The sequence below is a fragment of the Melanerpes formicivorus genome, unplaced genomic scaffold (genome assembly GCF_026170545.1).
Source record: "Melanerpes formicivorus ecotype bairdi unplaced genomic scaffold, bMelFor1.0.p_v2 SCAF_2, whole genome shotgun sequence".
NCBI lineage: Eukaryota > Metazoa > Chordata > Aves > Piciformes > Picidae > Melanerpes > Melanerpes formicivorus.
Window position 1 is genome coordinate 47,365,764 of NW_027142354.1, and position 18,666 is coordinate 47,384,429.

The 18,666-nt window shown below is 47.7% G+C and overlaps 2 protein-coding genes across 2 annotated transcripts; both read left to right on the forward strand.

The window, feature by feature from the left end:
* The first annotated feature begins 3,478 nt into the window (after positions 1 to 3,478).
* UQCRQ (ubiquinol-cytochrome c reductase complex III subunit VII) lies at positions 3,479 to 4,113 on the forward strand. Its single transcript, XM_068158884.1, has 2 exons — positions 3,479 to 3,716; positions 3,891 to 4,113. The coding sequence occupies exons 1-2, from the start codon at positions 3,563 to 3,565 to the stop codon at positions 3,983 to 3,985; spliced, it is 249 nt and encodes an 82-aa protein (XP_068014985.1). The 5' UTR covers positions 3,479 to 3,562; the 3' UTR covers positions 3,986 to 4,113.
* A 4,374-nt stretch (positions 4,114 to 8,487) lies between these two features.
* Positions 8,488 to 11,503, forward strand: LEAP2 (liver enriched antimicrobial peptide 2). The gene is made up of 3 exons (XM_068158874.1): positions 8,488 to 8,778; positions 9,347 to 9,486; positions 11,145 to 11,503. The coding sequence occupies exons 1-3, from the start codon at positions 8,608 to 8,610 to the stop codon at positions 11,179 to 11,181; spliced, it is 348 nt and encodes a 115-aa protein (XP_068014975.1). The 5' UTR covers positions 8,488 to 8,607; the 3' UTR covers positions 11,182 to 11,503.
* Positions 11,504 to 18,666: the final 7,163 nt, after the last annotated feature.

The window sequence follows — 18,666 nt, forward strand, 5'->3', positions numbered from 1 at the left end:
ACTGGATTCTACACGTGGAACCACACTGCCACTTCCTCCTGAATGATGAAGAGGTGTTCAGTGCTCTTGGCTGCTGCTTTTTAAAGACAAGGGGAACAAAATAAAAGCTTTTAGAAATCTGTTAATTAAAATGCTGTTAAATTGCTTTAGTAGTATGAGAATGTGGGGCCATGCCCTTGTTTCCTCTCACTATGAAACTGGAGGTAACAGTGCCTTAATTCTATATGCTTTCATCACAAATCTTGACTACAGTTGACTTATTTTCTTCTAATTTTAAGGATTTTGTCTAAAATGCTGGTTTCAGGATGGAGGTGTGGAAACAAATGGCCAAAAGTCATAGAACTTCTCTAAAAGTGGCTGTCAAGGGGTCCATGTCCCAGTGGAGGCCAGTGACAAGCAGAGTCCCTCAGGGATCAGTCCTGGGACCTGTCGTGTTCAACATCTTTGTGGGTGCCATGGACAGTGGCATTGAGTGCACCCTCAGCAAGTTTGCTGATGACACCAAGCTGTGTGGTGCAGCAGACATGCTGGAGGGAAGGGAGGCCATCCAGAGGGACCTGGACAGGCTGGAGAGGTGGGCACAAGCCAACCTCATGAGGTTCAACAAGACCGAGTGCAGGGTCCTGCATCTGGGTCGAGGCAATCCCAGGCACAAATACAGGCTGGGCAGTGACTGGCTGGAAAGCAGCCCTGAGGAGAGAGACTTGGGGGTGCTGGTGGACAAGAAGCTCAACATGAGCTCTCAATGTGCACTTGCAGCCCGCAAACCCAATCAGATCCTGGGCTGCATCAGGAGAAGTGTGGCCAGCAGGTCGAGGGAGGTGATCCTCCCCCTCTACTCAGCCCTGGTGAGACCCCACCTGGAGTACTGTGCCCAGTTCTGGAGCCCCTATTACAAGAGGGATGTGGAGGTGCTGGAAGGTGTCCAGAGAAGGGCCATGAGGATGATCAGAGGGCTGGAGCACCTCTCCTATGAGGACAGACTGAAGGAGTTGGGGCTGTTCAGTCTGGAGAAGAGAAGGCTTCGAGGTGACCTAATTGTGGCCTTCCAGGATCTGAAGGGGACCTACAGGAAGGCTGGGGAGGGACTGCTCAGGATCTCAGGTAGTGATACGACTAGGGGGAATGGAATGAAGCTGGAGGTGGGGAGATTCAGGCTAGATGTGAGGAGGAAGTTCTTCACCATGAGAGTGGTGAAACCCTGGAATGTATTGTCCAGGGAGGTGGTCGAGGCCCCGTCCCTGGAGGTGTTTAAGAGCAGGCTGGATGAGGCTCTGGCCAGCCTGATCTAGTGTGGGGTGTCCCTGCCCATGGCAGGGGGGTTGGAACTAGATGATCCTTGTGGTCCCTTCCAACCCTGAATGATACTATGATACTAAAAAAAAAAAAAAATAGGTCTTCCCTGAAGATTTGCATTAGCCTGGATCTGTTGAACTAAAACCAGAGCTTGCTTTGGCTCTAAATTAAAAGTACATTTGAAATAAATACTAAAAGCTCAAGGCAAACCCAAACAAATCCCAGCCCAAAATCCAAGCTACACTGGATTGGCTTAAATCATTGCAGCTGCCTAATACAGCACCACCCCTGTGAATATCTTTTGAAGAGTGGGAGTTCAGCTTCACTGAGCCACCAAGGAGGAAAGCAGTTTTTTTTCCCTTTGGCAGAAATGGGAAAGCCTGTTTTAAGGCAAAGTGCTGGAGTTCAGCTAAAGAAACTGCATTTTTGGGTCAGCTACCAGCAGCTTCAGAAACATAGAATCTCAGTGATGAGTTAAAGGCTGAAATCACATTCTCCAGGGTAGATTTATGTCACTGCACCATTCTAGGTCTGCAGAGATACTGAATTCTATTAATATATTCTAATATCTCAGATATTTGGCTGGGGATGGGACCCAGGATTGCCACAAAAAAAAAGTGGCTTCATCTGATGATATGGTTGGACTCAATATTAAAGGTCTTTTCCAACCTCAATGATTCTGTGTCAATAAGCTTGTATTTCAGATTAATGAGAGGATTTTGAAGTGTTCCCATGAGGTGCTACCCTCTGAACAAAGCTGAAATGACTCAGCCTGGCAACCTCCTTACTCAGAGGATTACAACATTACATATAATGTATCAACTGTCTTCACAGCAACACTGAGACCAGCTGTAGATAATAAATAAGGTGCTTCACCCAGTGTGCAAAGAGAAATGATAACCAAAGCTGAGGTATTTCAGTTCTGCAGAAGAGGGTGCTTTGTGTCGTTACCAACCCAGCAGCTAGCTCAAACAGCAGCACTTTACATCAATACCAAAGATGATGTATGATGTCACATGAATCTTTGTAACCATGCTCCATTAATTACCTAATTCATTTTAATATGACCTGATTTGTTATCATCTTATATTATTCTTTATACTATCACACTCTCTGCCCTAGTGAAGCCACATCTGGACTTCTGGGTCCAGTTCTGGCTTTTCCAGTTCAAGAGACACAGGAAGCTACTGGAGAGAGATTATAAAGATGCTGAGGGGCCTGGAGCATCTCTGTGAGGATGCAAAGGTTGAGAGTCTTGGGGCTGCTGAGCCTGGAGAACAGCAGCCTGAGAAGGGATCTGATCAAAGCTCAGCAAAAGACCTGTGGGGGGCAAGAGGATGGAGACAGACTCTTGTCAGTGGTGCCCAGGGACAGGACAGGACAATGGGCACAAACTGGAAGCCAGAAGGTTCCATTTGAACAAGTGGAGAAACTTGTTTGGTGTGAGGGTGCTGCAGCCCTGGAGCAGGCTGCCCGGAGAAGTTGTGGAGTCTCCTGTTCTGGAGAGCTTCCAATCCCCCCTGGCCATTGTGATGCTGGGCAGGCTGCTGTGGGTGCCCGGCTCTGGCAGGGGGGTTGGGCCGGCTAATCCCAGTTCTGGAGCCCCTATTACAAGAGGGATATGGAGGTGCTGGAAGGTGTCCAGAGAAAGGTCAGGAGGATGATCAGAGGGCTGGAGCACCTCTCCTATGAGGACAGACTGAAGGAGTTGGGGCTGTTCAGTCTGGAGAAGAGAAGGCTCCGAGGTGACCTAATTGTGGCCTTCCAGTATCTGAAGGGGGCCTACAGGAAGGCTGGGGAGGGACTTCTCAGGATATCAGGTAGTGATAGACTAGGAGATTCAGGCTGGATGTGAGAAGGAAGTTCTTCGACCATGAGAGTGTTGAAGCCATGGAATAGGTTGTCCAGGGAGGTGGTCGAGGCCCCGTCCCTGGGGGTGTTTAAGCCCAGGCTGGATGAGGCTCTGGCCAGCCTGATCTAGCGTGGGGTGTCCCTGCCCATGGCAGGGGGGTTGGCACTAGATGATCCTCGTGGTCCCCTCCAACCCTGACTGATACAACGATACTGCGATCCCCAGAGCTCGCAGAGGCTATCTCTAACTGGCGCGCAGGACCGCAGCGGCAGGGCGCACATGCGCAGCGCCGGCGCCGCTCCGCCGTCCCGGAAGAGGACTCCCCGCGGCCGCTTCCGCGTCCGGAGCGAGCGGCGGCGCGGCTGGCCGGGGAAGGTGACAGCGGCTGGCCGGGGAAGGTGACGGCGGCTCGCCATGGGCCGGCACTTCGGGAACCTGGCGCGGGTGCGCCATATCATCACCTACAGCCTGTCCCCTTTCGAGCAGCGCGCCTTCCCCAACGTCATCTCGCACGGCGTCCCCAACGTCTGGCGGCGCTTCAGCTCCCAGGTCTTCAAGGTCGTTCCCCGTAAGTATGGCGGCTGGGGGCGCAGAATCCCCTTTCCCTGCTCCTCGGCATCGCCGCTCTGGGGATGGGGGAGGCTGGCTGTGTGAGGGTGGCTCGCTGTAGCTTACCACAAAAGCCCCGTGGTTGAAGCCATGCCGTGCAGAGCCCCTCGTGAGCGTGTCCTTTCCTTTCCAGCTTTCGTGGCAGCCTACCTCCTTTACTCCTGGGGCACACAAGAGTTTGAGAGACTGAAGAGGAAGAACCCTGCTGACTACGAAAATGACCAGTAATCGAGTTAACGAAGAGCTCCTTACCTCGCCGTGTTATCACCGTTGTGTTGCTAAGCTCGTTCACATGACTGAAAGGGTATATAGAGAGTGATAAGTCTTGTCAAATAAACTTTAACCTTGCCCCATGACTTGGTGTGAAATCTTGTGTCCTGAGATGTTTCGAGGTGAGTAGCATCCAGTCTCTGTCTGGTACAGGGAGACAATCAGGCTAAAGTTCTGTGTGCTCAAATGCTTTTCCCTTAGAGCATTTCCAGACTTTTCTTTCCTGACAGGACGTTGGGGGTTAGCAGGCACCTCTGGAGATCGATCCAGCCCTTCCCCTCTGCTACAGCAGGGCAGAGCAGGTTACCTGAAATGACAGTGTCCACATGGGCTTGGAATCCCTCCAGAGAAGACCTCTCTTTGAAGTATTCTCAGTATAGCTTGTGTGTAGCAAGGGCCGCCTTCAGCTGGAGAAGGGTTGAAATAGCAGCTCAGAGCTCCCTTTATCTTCCCACTGCTTTTTCCTTTCACTTTGAGAGCTGTGAAAACAAACAGTCCACCTGCTGTGGTATTGACCCAAACTTTGTGAGCTGGCTTGATGGCTCAGGACTGAAGGTGGACCTTGGTCTCTGTACAGAGACTCTCTTCACAAGGAGAGGTACATGCTGAACCAGAAGAGGCTTCGTCTCGATGTAAAAGAGGAATCTTTTACTGTGAGAACAATTGATGAGTGGAACAGCGTCCCCAGGATGTGGTGGGGTCCCCAGAAGGAGGTTTTCAAGCTGTCAGTGGTGCCCAGGGACAGGACAGGACAATGGGCACAAACTGGAAGCCAGAAGGTTCCATTTGAACAAGAGGAGAAACTTGTTTGGTGTGAGGGTGCTGCAGCCCTGGAGCAGGGGGCTGCAGCTCATCTGAGCTCTCTTCCCTCAAAAGGTTGGACAGGGTGATCTTTTGAGGTCTCTTCCAACCCGGTCTGCTCTCTGATTCTGTGATACTCCTTACCCAGTTATCATAGTTATTAATGTTAATCAGATGATTAACTGCAATTCTGATTAATACCAGTGATTGGTGTTAATAGGCTGGATTAGATCTTCCTTCTTGGAAACTACCAGAAGAAACAGGACTGTTTAATACCTGAAGATGATTTTCAAACCAACCCTAGTAGTAAAGTTACTTCAGGATGTAACAAAAATTCAGCATGTGGCTCTGCACAGGCTTTGCTGTGTGAAGGCTGGAACATCTGTCTGGTTTCTTTATCCTTTTTTGTTCCCTTTCAGTCACCAGCAGACTGCCTAAAGCTTGTGTCCTGTGCAAAGCACCACGTTTATCTCCCTGTCATGCAGCAGCTGATGGCTTTTATCTTATCCACAGAGCAGCGGTGACGTTTCCCTGTGTTCCTTTGTTGGTGTGCTCAGGGCTGGGCTGTCTGCAAGACACAGATGCTCAGTCTCGGGAAGTCAGGGTTGCAGTTTATTTAGATGAATGTTTTATTCTGGGGGGAGCTTTTAATGTAGGTTGTACCTGAAGGGAGCCTACAAGAAAGCTGGGAAGGGACTTTTTACAAGGGCTTGTAGTGACAGGACAAGGGGCAATGGCTTTGAGCTGGAAAAGGGGAGGTTTAGACTGGAGAGTAGGAAGAAATTCTTGACAGTGAGGGTGGTGAAATGGTGAAACACTGGAACAGGTTGTCCAGAGAGGTCATGGATGCCCTGTCCGTGGAGGTGTTCAAGGCCAGGTTTGATGAGGCTTTGAGCAACCTGGGCTAGTGGGAGGTGTCCCTGCCCATGGCAGGGGTTGGAACTAGATGATCTTCAAGCTCCCTTCCAACCCAAACTATTCTATGAATCTAGGAAAAAGCAGATGGGGCTGAGCTCAATCTTGGGGCTGTTTCTACTGCTCTTGCATGTACTCTAAGATGGTATAAACAGGAGTGATAAAAGGTCATCCAGTGCCAAAAGTACTCTGCTTAAATTTAACTCTGCAGCTTAGGCAAGCAAGAAGCCATGAGCTGCCTGCTACAACTGAGAGCTAGCAAGGGTGTCTAGAAGTAGGCTTCATTCAAAACCTCACTGGTGTCCTATTTAGCCTGCAGGAGCACCTGCAGCAGCTGGTGGGTACCCTAAGTGCCAGCATGTGTGAACTTCGGTGCTGGCGGCTTCGGTCAATGTTTGGTTTTCAATACACTCCGCCTGGGAAGCAGTACTGAGGGTGAGTAGCTCAGCTCAGTCTCTCATGAGGTCTGTGCCCCTGTTCACAGACAGCAGAGCTGTGCCTGAGCCAAATGCCAGGCTTCTGTCAACAGCACAGCACCTTCACCTCGGCAAGTGACCCCTTACCACGGCACTGTGGCGGCCAGCACCCTGCTGCAGTGTCAGCAGCGAGTCAGCAAGCTGGGCACGCACCCTTTGCTCCACCACCAGCCTGTTGCAAGCCTGCCAAGCTGTGCTCCAGCCCCGCCAAGCTGTGCTCCAGCCCCACCAAGCTGTCCTCTGATCCTGCTGAGTCCTCCAGCCACAACCAAGCCGTTCTGTGACCCTGCAAGTCCTCCGGTACCACCAAACTGCCCTCCAAGCCCCAGCACACTTTCCAAGCCATGCTCCTGCCCCACCCCTGACCTTGCCCAGCTGTCCCTCAGCACCACCAAGCCATCCTGACCCAGCCAACTCCTCCAGCCCCATCAAGCCATCCTCTGTCCCTCCTGAGTCCTGCAGACCTACTGAGCCATCGTCTGACCCTGCCAAGTCCTATTAAGCTATCCTCTGATCCTGTCAAATCCTCCAGCCCCACCAAACTGTCCTCTGACCTGGCCTGGAGTACCCCGAGGGCCCAGCCTGGCTCCTGCCGCACCTCTGGCCAGTGGCACCTGCAGAAGGTGTTTGAAAATGTGTCAAGTCAGTCATGGACATGGTTTCACTCCTCCCTTTGGTAAATGTTAGAAGAGGCGAAGGAGCAACACTTGTTTAGTTTCTCTTTCTTTGTTCTAAGCTGCATCCTTGCCGTGGCTTTTTTGTTTTCACTTCCAGAGGGCCCTGCTGTCAGAGGGGAAAGAGCTGTCACTTCACATCCTGTTCTCCACAGATGAAGTCAGGACTGCTGTTGCTGCCTCTTGTTTGCCTTTCTCTGTTCTGCACTGGTGCCCAGTGGGAACGGCAGCAATTAGAACTGAGAGGCACGTACAGAAAGAGCTTCATGGAGAACAATGGAGAAATTCACAGCCAAATAGCAAAGAAACTTTTAAGTCCAGCTCTTTGATGTGCCGGGATTTACTGACCCATTTCCTTCTCTTCCTAAGATCCAGGAAGGTGAAGGACAGAGGAAAGGGTGTAATGACACCCGGTAAAGAACAAATTTCCCAACAGTGGCTGTGGCCAAGGTGCCAGGAAGGATTTTTATTTAGCCCCAGTGAGTTTTGAGCTGCTCTGTAGACAGGAACCTGACAACGGGGCATTATCTTAATCAAGGTAACTCACCTTCCACGCTGGCACTTGGTGCCTCCACATGAAGCAATCGTATAAAATTATGGCCAATTACATGCAGATTTGTGCTTATAGTTTAATTCAAGCAGACTTCACTGTTTTGTACAGGATCTTCTTGCTTCAAGTCACTCAAAACTCCCCACGCTCCAAAACCTACGTGGGCTTGACAGGAATAAATTGGTGTTTGCTGTTACCCTGCAATCACAACATTCTTGTACCAGGCAGATGTGACAGACAAGGGACAGATGTGAGAGCCAGATGCATGAAATCTCACAGAAGGAAGGAGGAGGAGCAAGGTCCATTCACAGACTGGTAGTCTCAGACATTCATAAACTGGGAGGTTTACAGAGAAGATGGGAGGTCACAGGTAGCTCTTTGTAAACATCCTTTTCTCCAGGTTGTTGCAATCCCATTTCACAATGGCAAGAAATAAGATTCCTCTTAACTACACACTGCCCATTCATACCAGTGGGAACTGTTGGCACCTTCAGAGGGCTCATCCTGAATTCCACTGCAAGGTCCAGAGGGAAAGATGGCTCGTCTGAGGAAACCATCCTGCCACCTGGAGCAACTCAGCTCCAGGAAACCCTTTCAGCAGCCTCTTCTACTTTGGAGATCTCTAAGTAGATACTAGGACCCTTGGAAGAAGAGGTCTGTCATTTAGCATGCAGAACATCCTTTTCACATTCCCAAACCCATCTGAAAGTGTTACACCTGCTTTGTGAGTACCATGGCTGTGGAAAGGAAGGGGAAGCAACTTCCTTGTGATTCTTTCCTGTACTGAGGAGGAGAAGCAGCATCAAAGGCAGGAGTCTGCTTCAGTTCAGCTTGCTAAGAATGTTTCAGAAGTTACATGACCTGTCTGGCTTGTGGTCTGTACCATCACACTTTGGGACAACTTTTGGTTGCAGATGGACCATGGAGTTCTGGGAACATATTTGGGGAGGTGGGGGGAGGTGTGCAGGGGGGTGTCAAACAGAACAGCTGGTGCAAGAGGAAAGCTGGCCAGACAAAGTACAAGTGGAAAGGGGAGTAAATCATTAGCTAGAGAGACAGGCCTTGAACCAGATCACTTCGGCAGCTGCTAACTTAGTAATTCCCTCATGCTCCCAAACGAACTTTGTTCCTGTAATGAGTGACAGCTGATGCAATGATAAGAGAATGAAGTCTATAAAAATCTCCCTGAAGCCTGGGAAGTTCTATTTGGGGCTCATCCTACCTCTTCCTCCCATGGCTGGTCCTGTGGCTGAAGTGACAGCTCCCCCTGTGAAGATGCACTGGTGGAGAGGGATGGTGCTGGTCCTTTTGCTCTGCTTGCTGCTGCTCGGCCAGGTAAAGAGAGAATGATTAAAGTGCTAATTCTAACGGTCAGTCAGCTAATTAATTTCACTGCTCCCTTTGGTAAATGTAACCAATAAAACTGGCTAGATTTTCAGGGATTAGAATGACTGGCAGGAGTTAGGAGACAGCAGAGCTCTTTCAGAGGAGTCAACACCACAAAAGAGTGGAATAACTGCCTGGTGAAGACTGGGTTACTCCAAGCTGTTCGTCAGTGGTTGAACTCGATGATCTTAAAGCTCTTTTCCAACCAAAATGACTCTGTGATTCTAGAAGACGTAACTTGAGCACTTCATTCTGCCTTGCCTCCCAAAACATTAGAAAATACAGTCAATTTTTCATAGATCTATAGAATGGTTTAGGTTGGAAGGGACCTTAGAGATCAAGCAGTTCCAACTCTAGCACACAAGCAATATATACTTTCACAGAGCATGCTATGAGCTGAAAATAAGGCAGGCTTCAAGTTCTTCACTTAAAAGCAAGCCTATTGACCTCAGCAGCAGAATGAGTGAGTGCCTACAGCTGCCTGCTGTTGTGACATCCACATCACCTTCTGTTTCAGACACACTGTGCTTCCCTGCACCACCGACAGCCTCACCTCACCAGACAGAAGAGGATGACTCCCTTCTGGAGAGGAGTCTCACTGCGACCCGTGGGAGCCTCGTGCAGGGATAACAGCGAGTGCATCACAATGCTCTGCAGGTAACCAAGCTTGATCAATGATCAGGCTGATCCTACAGGATGGGAGAGGAGGTTCCCACTTATTCTCACCCAAACGAGACATGGAGTTATTCTGTACATAAAAAAAAGAAGACACTGGGAATGGGGATGGGGCAATAGATTTAGTCCTCTTTAGTAAGCAAGGCAAACAGAGCAGAGTCCACATGCCATTGATAGCAAGCCTCAGACTTTCCATGTAACCCAAAATAACCTCTCTTCCCCAAAGAGAACACAGCATTCTAGACAGCTTGGAGACATGAAAAACAAGCCTTCTCCAAATACTTCACTTTAAAGCGTGTAATACCTAAAAGCAGTGTCTTACTTTAAATGAATCACTTGAAGGTGATTACTTAAGATCACAGTTTAAAAGGACAGCTAAAATATCAAAAAGCATCAGACATGAGCAAACTGACCAATTCCATGTGAATTGATGAAAAGTACTGCTGAGTGACTGAAAGGTGATGTTGTGGGGCACCTACTGTACCAGAGAGCAAACAGAAACAGGGCAAAATAGATCCACTCAATTCCTCTGCTGTGAGGCCAGGCTGACAGAGTTGGGGCTGTTTAGCCTGGAGGAGAGAAGGGTCCAGGGAGGCCTTAGGGCAGCCTCCCAGGATTTGAAAAGGGCTCCAGGAGAGCTGGGGAGTGACTGCAGGAGTAACGGCTCCAGGCTGGGAGAAGCTGGATTTAGATCAGGTACTAAGAAGAAATTCTTCCCTGTGAAGATGGTGAGGCACTGGAACAGTTTGCCCAGAGAAGTTCTGAAGGACTCAAGCCTGGAAGTGTTCAGACAGGTTAGATGGGGGCTTGAGCAACCAGGTCTAGGAGGTGTCCCTGCCCATGGCAGTGGGGTTGGAACTAAATGATCTTTAAGGTCCTCTCCAAACCAAACCGGTCTGGGGATCTATGATATCAATTTTCTTCTACATGAAACTAGAACAGGACATGGCACAGGGCTGCTGTTTGGCATCCATTTGAAATGCATGGTCTGCTTCTAACAACTAACACAGCTGAAAAATTGCAGGAAGAGAGAGAGAAAGGGATTTCTGTTGTGTTTCTAAGCCCCAGCCTGACCATACAGCCGTGGCAACAGTACTTTGGAGCTGTTATGCAAAGCAGAGACATGAGCTGGATTTGTTCAGACTTGAGAAGGTTTAGGGGAGACCTTGTCACCATAGATCAGTACGTAAAGGGTGGCTACCAGGAGGAAGGAGATTCTCTTTTTACAAGGAGTTCTATGGAAAAGTCAAGAGGTGATGGGGACAAGTTATGGCTGGGGAGATTGCCATTGGACTCCAGAAGAAAAGGTTTCCCCATGAGAGCAGTTGGACACTGGAATCACCTCCCATGGGAAGTGCTGGAGTCCACTCTATTACACAGTTTTAAGGCTCAGCTTTGCAGGGTGCTGGGCCAGCCCATTTCAACTGTCCTGTTACCTAGAAAGGTTGGACCAGATGATCCTCGGGGTCCCTTCCAACCTGACATTCAATGGACTTACTGGAGGTGACTATAAGGCGCAGGGCTACCCAAGCTGAGTACAGGCAGTACGGTGAAGGCTGCTCAGGCTGCAGCTGAGGATGTGACTCTGCACACAGCTGGCAGGAGGAGCTGGCAGTGGCTGATGGTGTTGTGTTTTCCAGGAAGAATCGCTGTTTCCTCAGAACAGCCTCGGAGTGACCTGTCCCGCTGAAGAACACCCCTCGCTGTTACTGCTGACTCTGCTCCCCTCCACTTGGGAAATATTTATGGACCGTGCAGCAGCTAGAACAGTGCCTCCAGCAACCAGTGTACTTAACAGCTCTGTCACAGGAGCTGATGAAAGGACTTCAAAGAGCTTGAGAGCATTTCCCCACGAAGGCTGCATCACTGGAGCAGATGCTTCGGGATGACTCTGGCCAAGCTCAATAAAAGGACTCTGCCTCTTCTCTTCGTTTTGGGTTTTTTTGTAAGAGTTCATTTTATTTTTTTATAAGGTGTGAATTAAAAACCTTTGTATTCAAGCAAAGCTTGGTTTCTCCTTGTGTCCTCTGAGCACAGCGGGCGGGGAGCTCGATTCAAACAGGACTTTAGACATTTCTCCTTCTACCTGGCAAGTGCACGAAGCCGATCGTGCCTCCACCGCGTTCCAGTCTCAACAGCTGAGCTCTTATCAGGGCTCCAGATAAAGGCCTGTTAGAAAGAGGGAGCAAGCAAACTGATAATACTGATAGCATTTTCAATATCCCAAACATATCCAGCGATAACTGGACATATTTGCCTTGAATGAACTAATCTAATGTATTTCAATGCGCGACCTAGACTGACCTTTGCCACTGCAGTCTCTCCTGTTTCAGAGCAGCCTCCTGTTGTGACCAGCTGCACAGAACCGGGAGGGCTGAAAGAAACAAACCTGCTTTTGATTAGATACCAACATAACAGGGACACTGCCCATGGGCTGAGGAGAAAGTTCTTCACAGAGAGAGAGTTATTAGCCATTGGAATGGGCTGCCCAGGGAGGTGGTGGAGTCACTGTCCCTGGAGGTGTTCAAGAGGGGATTGGACGTGGCACTTGGTGCCATGGTTTAGTAGACATGAGGTGTTGGGTGACAGGTTGGGCTTGATGATCTTTGAGGTCTTTCCCAACCTCGATGATTGTGATTCTATGAATCTGCTGCTGATAGTCCATCCCATGCTGCTGTCATGCCAGCTCTGAAATGAGAGTGCTGGCAGGAGCAAAGGATTGTGAGGCTTGCAGCTGAGGTTGCACCATAAGAGGCTTCCTAATCTGCTTGCTGCTTCTGGTTAAGGGGTGCAGAGCTTTTTGGCTGGGCAGGCTGCAGGGCAGGAAGTAGCTGGCTTCTGCTGCTGCTTTTTGCTGCACTGTTTGCAAACACGCTGAGGGAACTGTGCATTGGATCGTCTCCTTTCCAGTAAAACTGCCTCAACTCTTATCTCAACCTAAAGTTGTTTTCCTTTTTTTGTGTTTCTTTCCCTCCTGGTGGGGGGGGAGAACTGAGAGCAGCTCTAGTAACCCAGTAGACACAGATGCATAGATTCATAGAAGGGTTGAGAGTGGAAGGGACCATAAAGATCATCTAATTCCAGCCCTCTGATGTGGGCAGGATCACCTCCCATTAGACCAGGCTGCTCAAGATCCCATCCAGCCCACCCCTGAACACCACCCTGGGCAACCTATTCCAGCACTTCTGAGGTTGTTCAAACTGGAGAGGGCTCCAGGGACACTGAATAGTGGGCTGCTAGTACCTGAAGGGGGCTACTAGAAGGCTGCAGAGGGACTGTTCACTAAAGGCCTGGAATGATAGGATGAGGGGCAATGGTTTGAAATTGGAGAAGAGTAGATGTAGCCTGGATGTCAAGAACAGGTTCTTCACCACGAGGGTGCTGGAACACTGCAACAGCTTGCCCGGGGAAGTAGCTGAGGCCTCATCCCTGGGGATGTTTGAGGTCAGGCTCAACAAGGCTCTGAGCAACCTAATCTAGTGGAGGATGTCTCTGCTCATTGCAGGAGGGATTGGACGAGATGACCTTTGGAGGTCCCTTCCAACCCAAACCATTCTCTTATCCTCTGATCTCCCCAACACTGAAAGCTGTTTTATTATACAAAAAGAGCCAAAAAATGATCACTCTGCTTTAAAAATGCAGGGGGGGGGTGGGGAGGGGGGGTGGGGGGAGGAGGAGGACACCCAGACAAAGAGAGGAGCACGGCAGGCATGAAGTTTAATACAGAAAAATCTATTTGATATTTATTAAACTTAGTTTCTCCAGTTACAGTTTTGCATTGTACAAAGCATTTTTTTTTTCCTCTCTCTCTCTCTTTAATGACACAGTAGTTAAAAAGATCTTTACAAATTGAAATGTGATACCCTTTTCTCCAAATAGGTTTTGTTTTTTGTTTGTTTTTTTCCCCTCCTTTCTTCTTCAATTGCCATAAATTTGTTTAAAAATACACATTAAACGCATGTTTCAGACACTAAACTTTCTATAATCTCAATACCACAAAATACAGAGAATAGAACTATACAGATGTGGGAAAAAAAACAAAACCCTCAAAAAAAAAATCTAGTTAGTATATAATACTTTGCTCACCATTAACAGCTTTCTGAAGTGAAATGCACATACTGACTTAGAAACCCTCCGTCGGCTTTCCTTGGGTCTTTTGTCATTGCTGTGGTTGGGTTTTTGTGGGGTTGTGGTTTTTTTTTTCCCCCCCCTCTTGAGCCCCAAAGTACCCTTTTGAAATCTCAAATGTATTGCAACAAATAAAAATCACAGTTTGCCTTTTTTTTTTTTGGCCTTTTTTTGTTGTTGCTTTTACAGTTTTGGTTGAAGACAGACGCCTGAATCTTCTGATAGAAACAAACTAAACAGACAACGATGTGGATTTGGTGTGTACAAAGCAGGAAACAAAGAGACATCCCATCAGTGACTAACAGTACCTTTTCTGGATGGTTTCACCAAGGGCTTTCATTTAGAAGTGACAGAGTTTAAAAGTGACCTTCCCCACCTCACTCCCTCCCCCCCCACACCCCCTTGACCCCAAACCTGACCCTCCCCCCCCCCAAACAAAACCCCCAACCAAAGCCTCACCCTTTCTTCACCAAATAATAATTTCAAATAAGATAAAGGATTTGGTTTTTTTTTTGTTTGTTTTTTAATAAATATATAAGCACTTTATCCTCCATATACAAAATTTCTTTTAAACAATTTAAAAGGAGGGGGACCAGATACAAATGTCAGGAACTGTGCTTGCAAAAGTCATGCCTGGTCCTTAAAGAGTTGAGTTTGCAGGTGCCAAAACGCCAGCGCAGCCAAAACCCAATGCTGCAGAAGGACTCTGCACCCCAACCACCTCAACCAGCAGGGTTGCATATAAAAACTGAAGACAGGGAACACTGCACCCCAGTTCCCCCGGGTCAGCTCTGAGAGCGCACGTGGAGGGTTACCCAGGAACGGATATGTTTCCGTTTCGGTTCTGGGCGAAGTTAAAACAGGTGAAGCATCTACATAAACACAGCCCCCAGAAATCCTACTGCTCCTTACATCCCACTGGAACTCGGCTGAGTATTGGCAGAGAGCTGCAAGGCTGCCCAGAGATCACACAAAGGGAAGAACTCACTGACCCCAGCGCTGACCCTCCTCTCCCTGCCTCTCCCGGGCCCAGCAGTGCTGTTTTCAAACAGCAGAGACAAATTCCTCAAAACCCAGACTGGAGCTGGACAGACACCTCACCATTCCCTGATTGTTCCAGTTAATGTAACCTTCCCCTTTGGGATATTTGTCTCCTGGAGTAGGTCTGGATTAGTCTGAGATGGCCAGCAAAAGCTTTGGCTGCTCCTGACAGATGTCTAAGCACTAACTTTGGTGCCTAGAAACGGAGGGGTTTCCCTAACACCCATTCATCAGATGGAGGAACTGAGACCCTGACCAAACTCCGTGTCCCAACTGGAAGAATTTGGAAGTTGCTTACTCCCCAATGGGTAATTCAAACTTGACTTGCTCAGGCCCTTTTTGTATCTGCCTTAATAACAGAAACACTGCAGTGACAGCAAAGATCTGCTCTGGAAATGACACATTAAATACAGCAAAGGTAGTTTCTCTCTCTCTCTCCAGCAGCTTGCCGCTTTGGCAAGCTACCTGAATTTATCCGCCTAAGGCTTTTGTTTTACTTGCCCCAGGCAAGTGCTTACATTATTCCCCTAAAGTCCTGACTCTCTGGATGTTGGGGGGCCAGTCATAAATACAATTTCAGGGCATGATTATTATTATTATTCTTATTATTATTCTTTTGTGTGTGTGTTATCACAGCAATCAAGCCTCAGCAATCTAAAGGAATATACATTGCACTCCTGTATAATATGCAAGATTTCTCACCGAGAAGGTGGCGATTCAGCACTCAATAAATAATATATCAATATAGTCAGTTGCACCATCATCTAAAAACAAGTAGAACATAGACTTTGGACAGACAGAGTTCATATAGATATATACATAATATATTAAAAGACACATACAATACAAATTGCATACTGCCATCAGAAGCCAAGAAGAGCCATCCCTCTGCTCTGCTTTATGGCTAAGAGTTTCGAATCGAAAAGAAAAAGTCTTGGGCTGTTTGACTCTGGTGTCCTGAAGGTTTGGTTAGCATTACAAAAGGGTTGCACCTTATCATCACCTAAGGAAGGAACCTGCAATCTGTCAGCAAACGCCAAGTTTCGATAGCTGAGCAAGCCTAGTCTGATTAAACCATTTTTCAGATTCACCAACTGGGTCAGTGTTCAGTGAGGGCACTGAAGCAATGGTGCTGATATGTATTTCATACACAATCATCCCAGGAATCACTCAGGAAGCCAGAGGCTGGGGATTCCCTGGTGGTTTACTCACTGTGTGACGGGTGCTAGCACTGATGTGCCACCCATTTCCACAGCTGTGGTGTGGGGAGTACAGAAGGACAGACTGAGACCCTTCCCCTGCACTCTGACAGCCTGTTATTTCCTTGCACTTCTTTGAGCTCTGAAACCTGACCAAGCACAGAACCTTTCTCTGGGGACAACGGGAAATCCCAAACTGAGATATGCTTTGGGAATGGGGAAGGTTCAATCTGTTTGGAATAGCCACAGGTGCATAAGGCATTTCTTCTGAATGAACAAAGCACTGCACAGCTCCTGGACAGACAGCAGACCTGGGACAGCACTGGAAGGGACCTCACTACCATGGACACTGCTTTGGGCGGGACACTTTCAACCAGTTCAGATCCACATTTTGACACGATGTAAAAAGTCTCCTGGTGATTTGAAGACAAAATGTTTAAGATCCTGATCTAGGAACAAAAGATACAGCTTTAGGAGAACCACTCTGGTGTGACACCAAAAAGGGGGGTTGTGACAATGGTTCAAGATCCTGGTCTAGGGGTAAAACATACACCTTTAGGACAACCAGTTGGGGGTGACACCAGAAACAGGGGGCTTTGGGTGACAACAAAAACCAGGAGCTTGTGTAACAAAAAAACCCAGGGGTTTTGTGAGATCGAAAAGGGGTTTTGTGACACCAAAAAAGAGTTTTGTGGGACTCTAGTTAAGAAAAAAAAAACCCTAAAATTCCCAGAGCTGAGCCCATTCCTGCCACCAGGAATGGCGACTGTGCAGGAAGGAGCAAGCCAAAGAGCAGCCATGCTGGCCAGCGCAGTGCTACACAAACCATGACCACAACACCCACGAAGGTTATTTTTCATATAGCGTCAAAAGTGTGCTAGGCACTTTATAGAGTATGAAAGGAAAAAAGAGTCGACAGTGTCCCATGAACCAAGAGGTGGAGTTTGAGGGTACAGAGTTCTGTCTCCAACAGCAAACACGAACAGAAAGGTGACCTTTTTGCACAGTGTTTCAATAAAAAGGATGCTCCAACAGACCTGGAGAAATTCAGCTATCATGGAAAGAAAAGAAGTCAGAGGTCTGTCGACCATGTCTCACCGACTCGTACGTAGCAAAGCTTTTCTGGAAGTACAAAACACGCTGGAACGCAAAGGAAGCTCTACGAAGATGCAGCTACCTTGGAGTAGGTTTTACTACTTTTGCAAAACTTCTAAACTCTTAAAGCCCAAAGGGACATCCTGCAGTACTAAGTGGCGTAGAATTCTATTCCTTCTCTCGAGGTTGCCGTTGAGTTTGGCACTTTGACTACAGCTACACCAAAAACAAAAACCCCAAAATCAAAAGGAAACAATTCACAACTTTAGTGCAATAATTTTTTTCCTGAACATGCACGTTCATATCTGGGGAAGAGAATAAAAATGGGAGAGGAGAAAAAAAACAAAACAACCAAATGGAAAAAACCACAAAGCAGCATTCCATGATCTCGCTCCAAAGGGTTCAGAGTTGCGACTCTTCGAGAGGAGCCCCCCGCCAGGAGCAGTCAGTTTGTGTGACAGACACGAGGACTCGTGGGTAGAACGAAACAACCCAGGAACAACAAAAAAGAGGAAATGGAATTTTACCAAAGTACTGCAGAAGACCACTGCATACAGTATACCTGGTCCTGCTGTAAAACATCTTGTAAACAGTTCATAAAATCTTCATCTAAAAGTAAGGCATAAGGCACACCAGACATGTTAGGGGCACTAAGCAATACTGAAAGCAGTAGCAGTTTAAACCTTTGACTCGGACAAGCACCTCGCATGGAAAGGTACTTTGGTTTTACACTTGGAGAGGACTCCACTGCAACTCCACCCCAACTGCTTCAAGTTGCAGCAAGCTGCTCCCTCTGCTCCATCAAACATTGAAAGGGACCTTCATCAACACTTGGTAAAATACAAGTTAGCAATCCATTCAGCAGCCAAACAGTCCATTTTTCCCTGGCAAAGCAGGCGCGCTCCCACCCCACGATGGCTGTTGCACTGTCATCCTGTAGTGTCCGTTACCTATCAGACCCTAAAAGGAAACACAAAACGATAATAAAAGGACCTCGATTCCTATTTCAAATTCCTGGTTTCTCGGTCAATGGGAAAGATGCAAATGAAGAGCTGTGGGAGGAACCCAACTGGTGTTGGGATTCTGAACCACCAAGGTGGGTCTCTTACGCGTCAAAGAATGACAAGCACGGGAACAAAAAAAAGGTGTCTGGAACGACCCGCCGGGGCGGGTTTCGAAGCGTCAAAGACAAAGCACGGAAACAGAAGGTGTTGTCGATGAAGAAATGCCAAAAAAACAAAAGGAAAGAAAAAAAAAACCAAAAAGAAAAAAAAAAAAAGAAAAAAGAAGAAAAGCAAACCCCAAAAAAGCACAAGATTGTCCTTGTCAGAAACCTTTCCTGTACGCATCGCACCCACCGGACCGAAGCTCCTTCCTACGCCTCGACTTCGACGCCGCCTGAACTGCAAATCGCTGTAATGTTTTGTGATTGTTATAGTGTTAAAACCCACGCTTGGAAACCACCTGGAAAAGGATCCAGAGCAGGTCCAGCTAAATAGTATTATTAATTATTATTATTATTAATTTTTTTTCTCTCTTTCTTTTTTTTTTTCTTTTTCTCCATATAAATTTTTTTTTCTTTCTTATAATTCATTTAAATGAAGTATCTTAATACGTAGAAGAATATCTGGCATTATTACTTTTTTACCCCACCCCCCCTCTATTCAGTACAAATTCTGCAATAATAAATCTGTAGTTG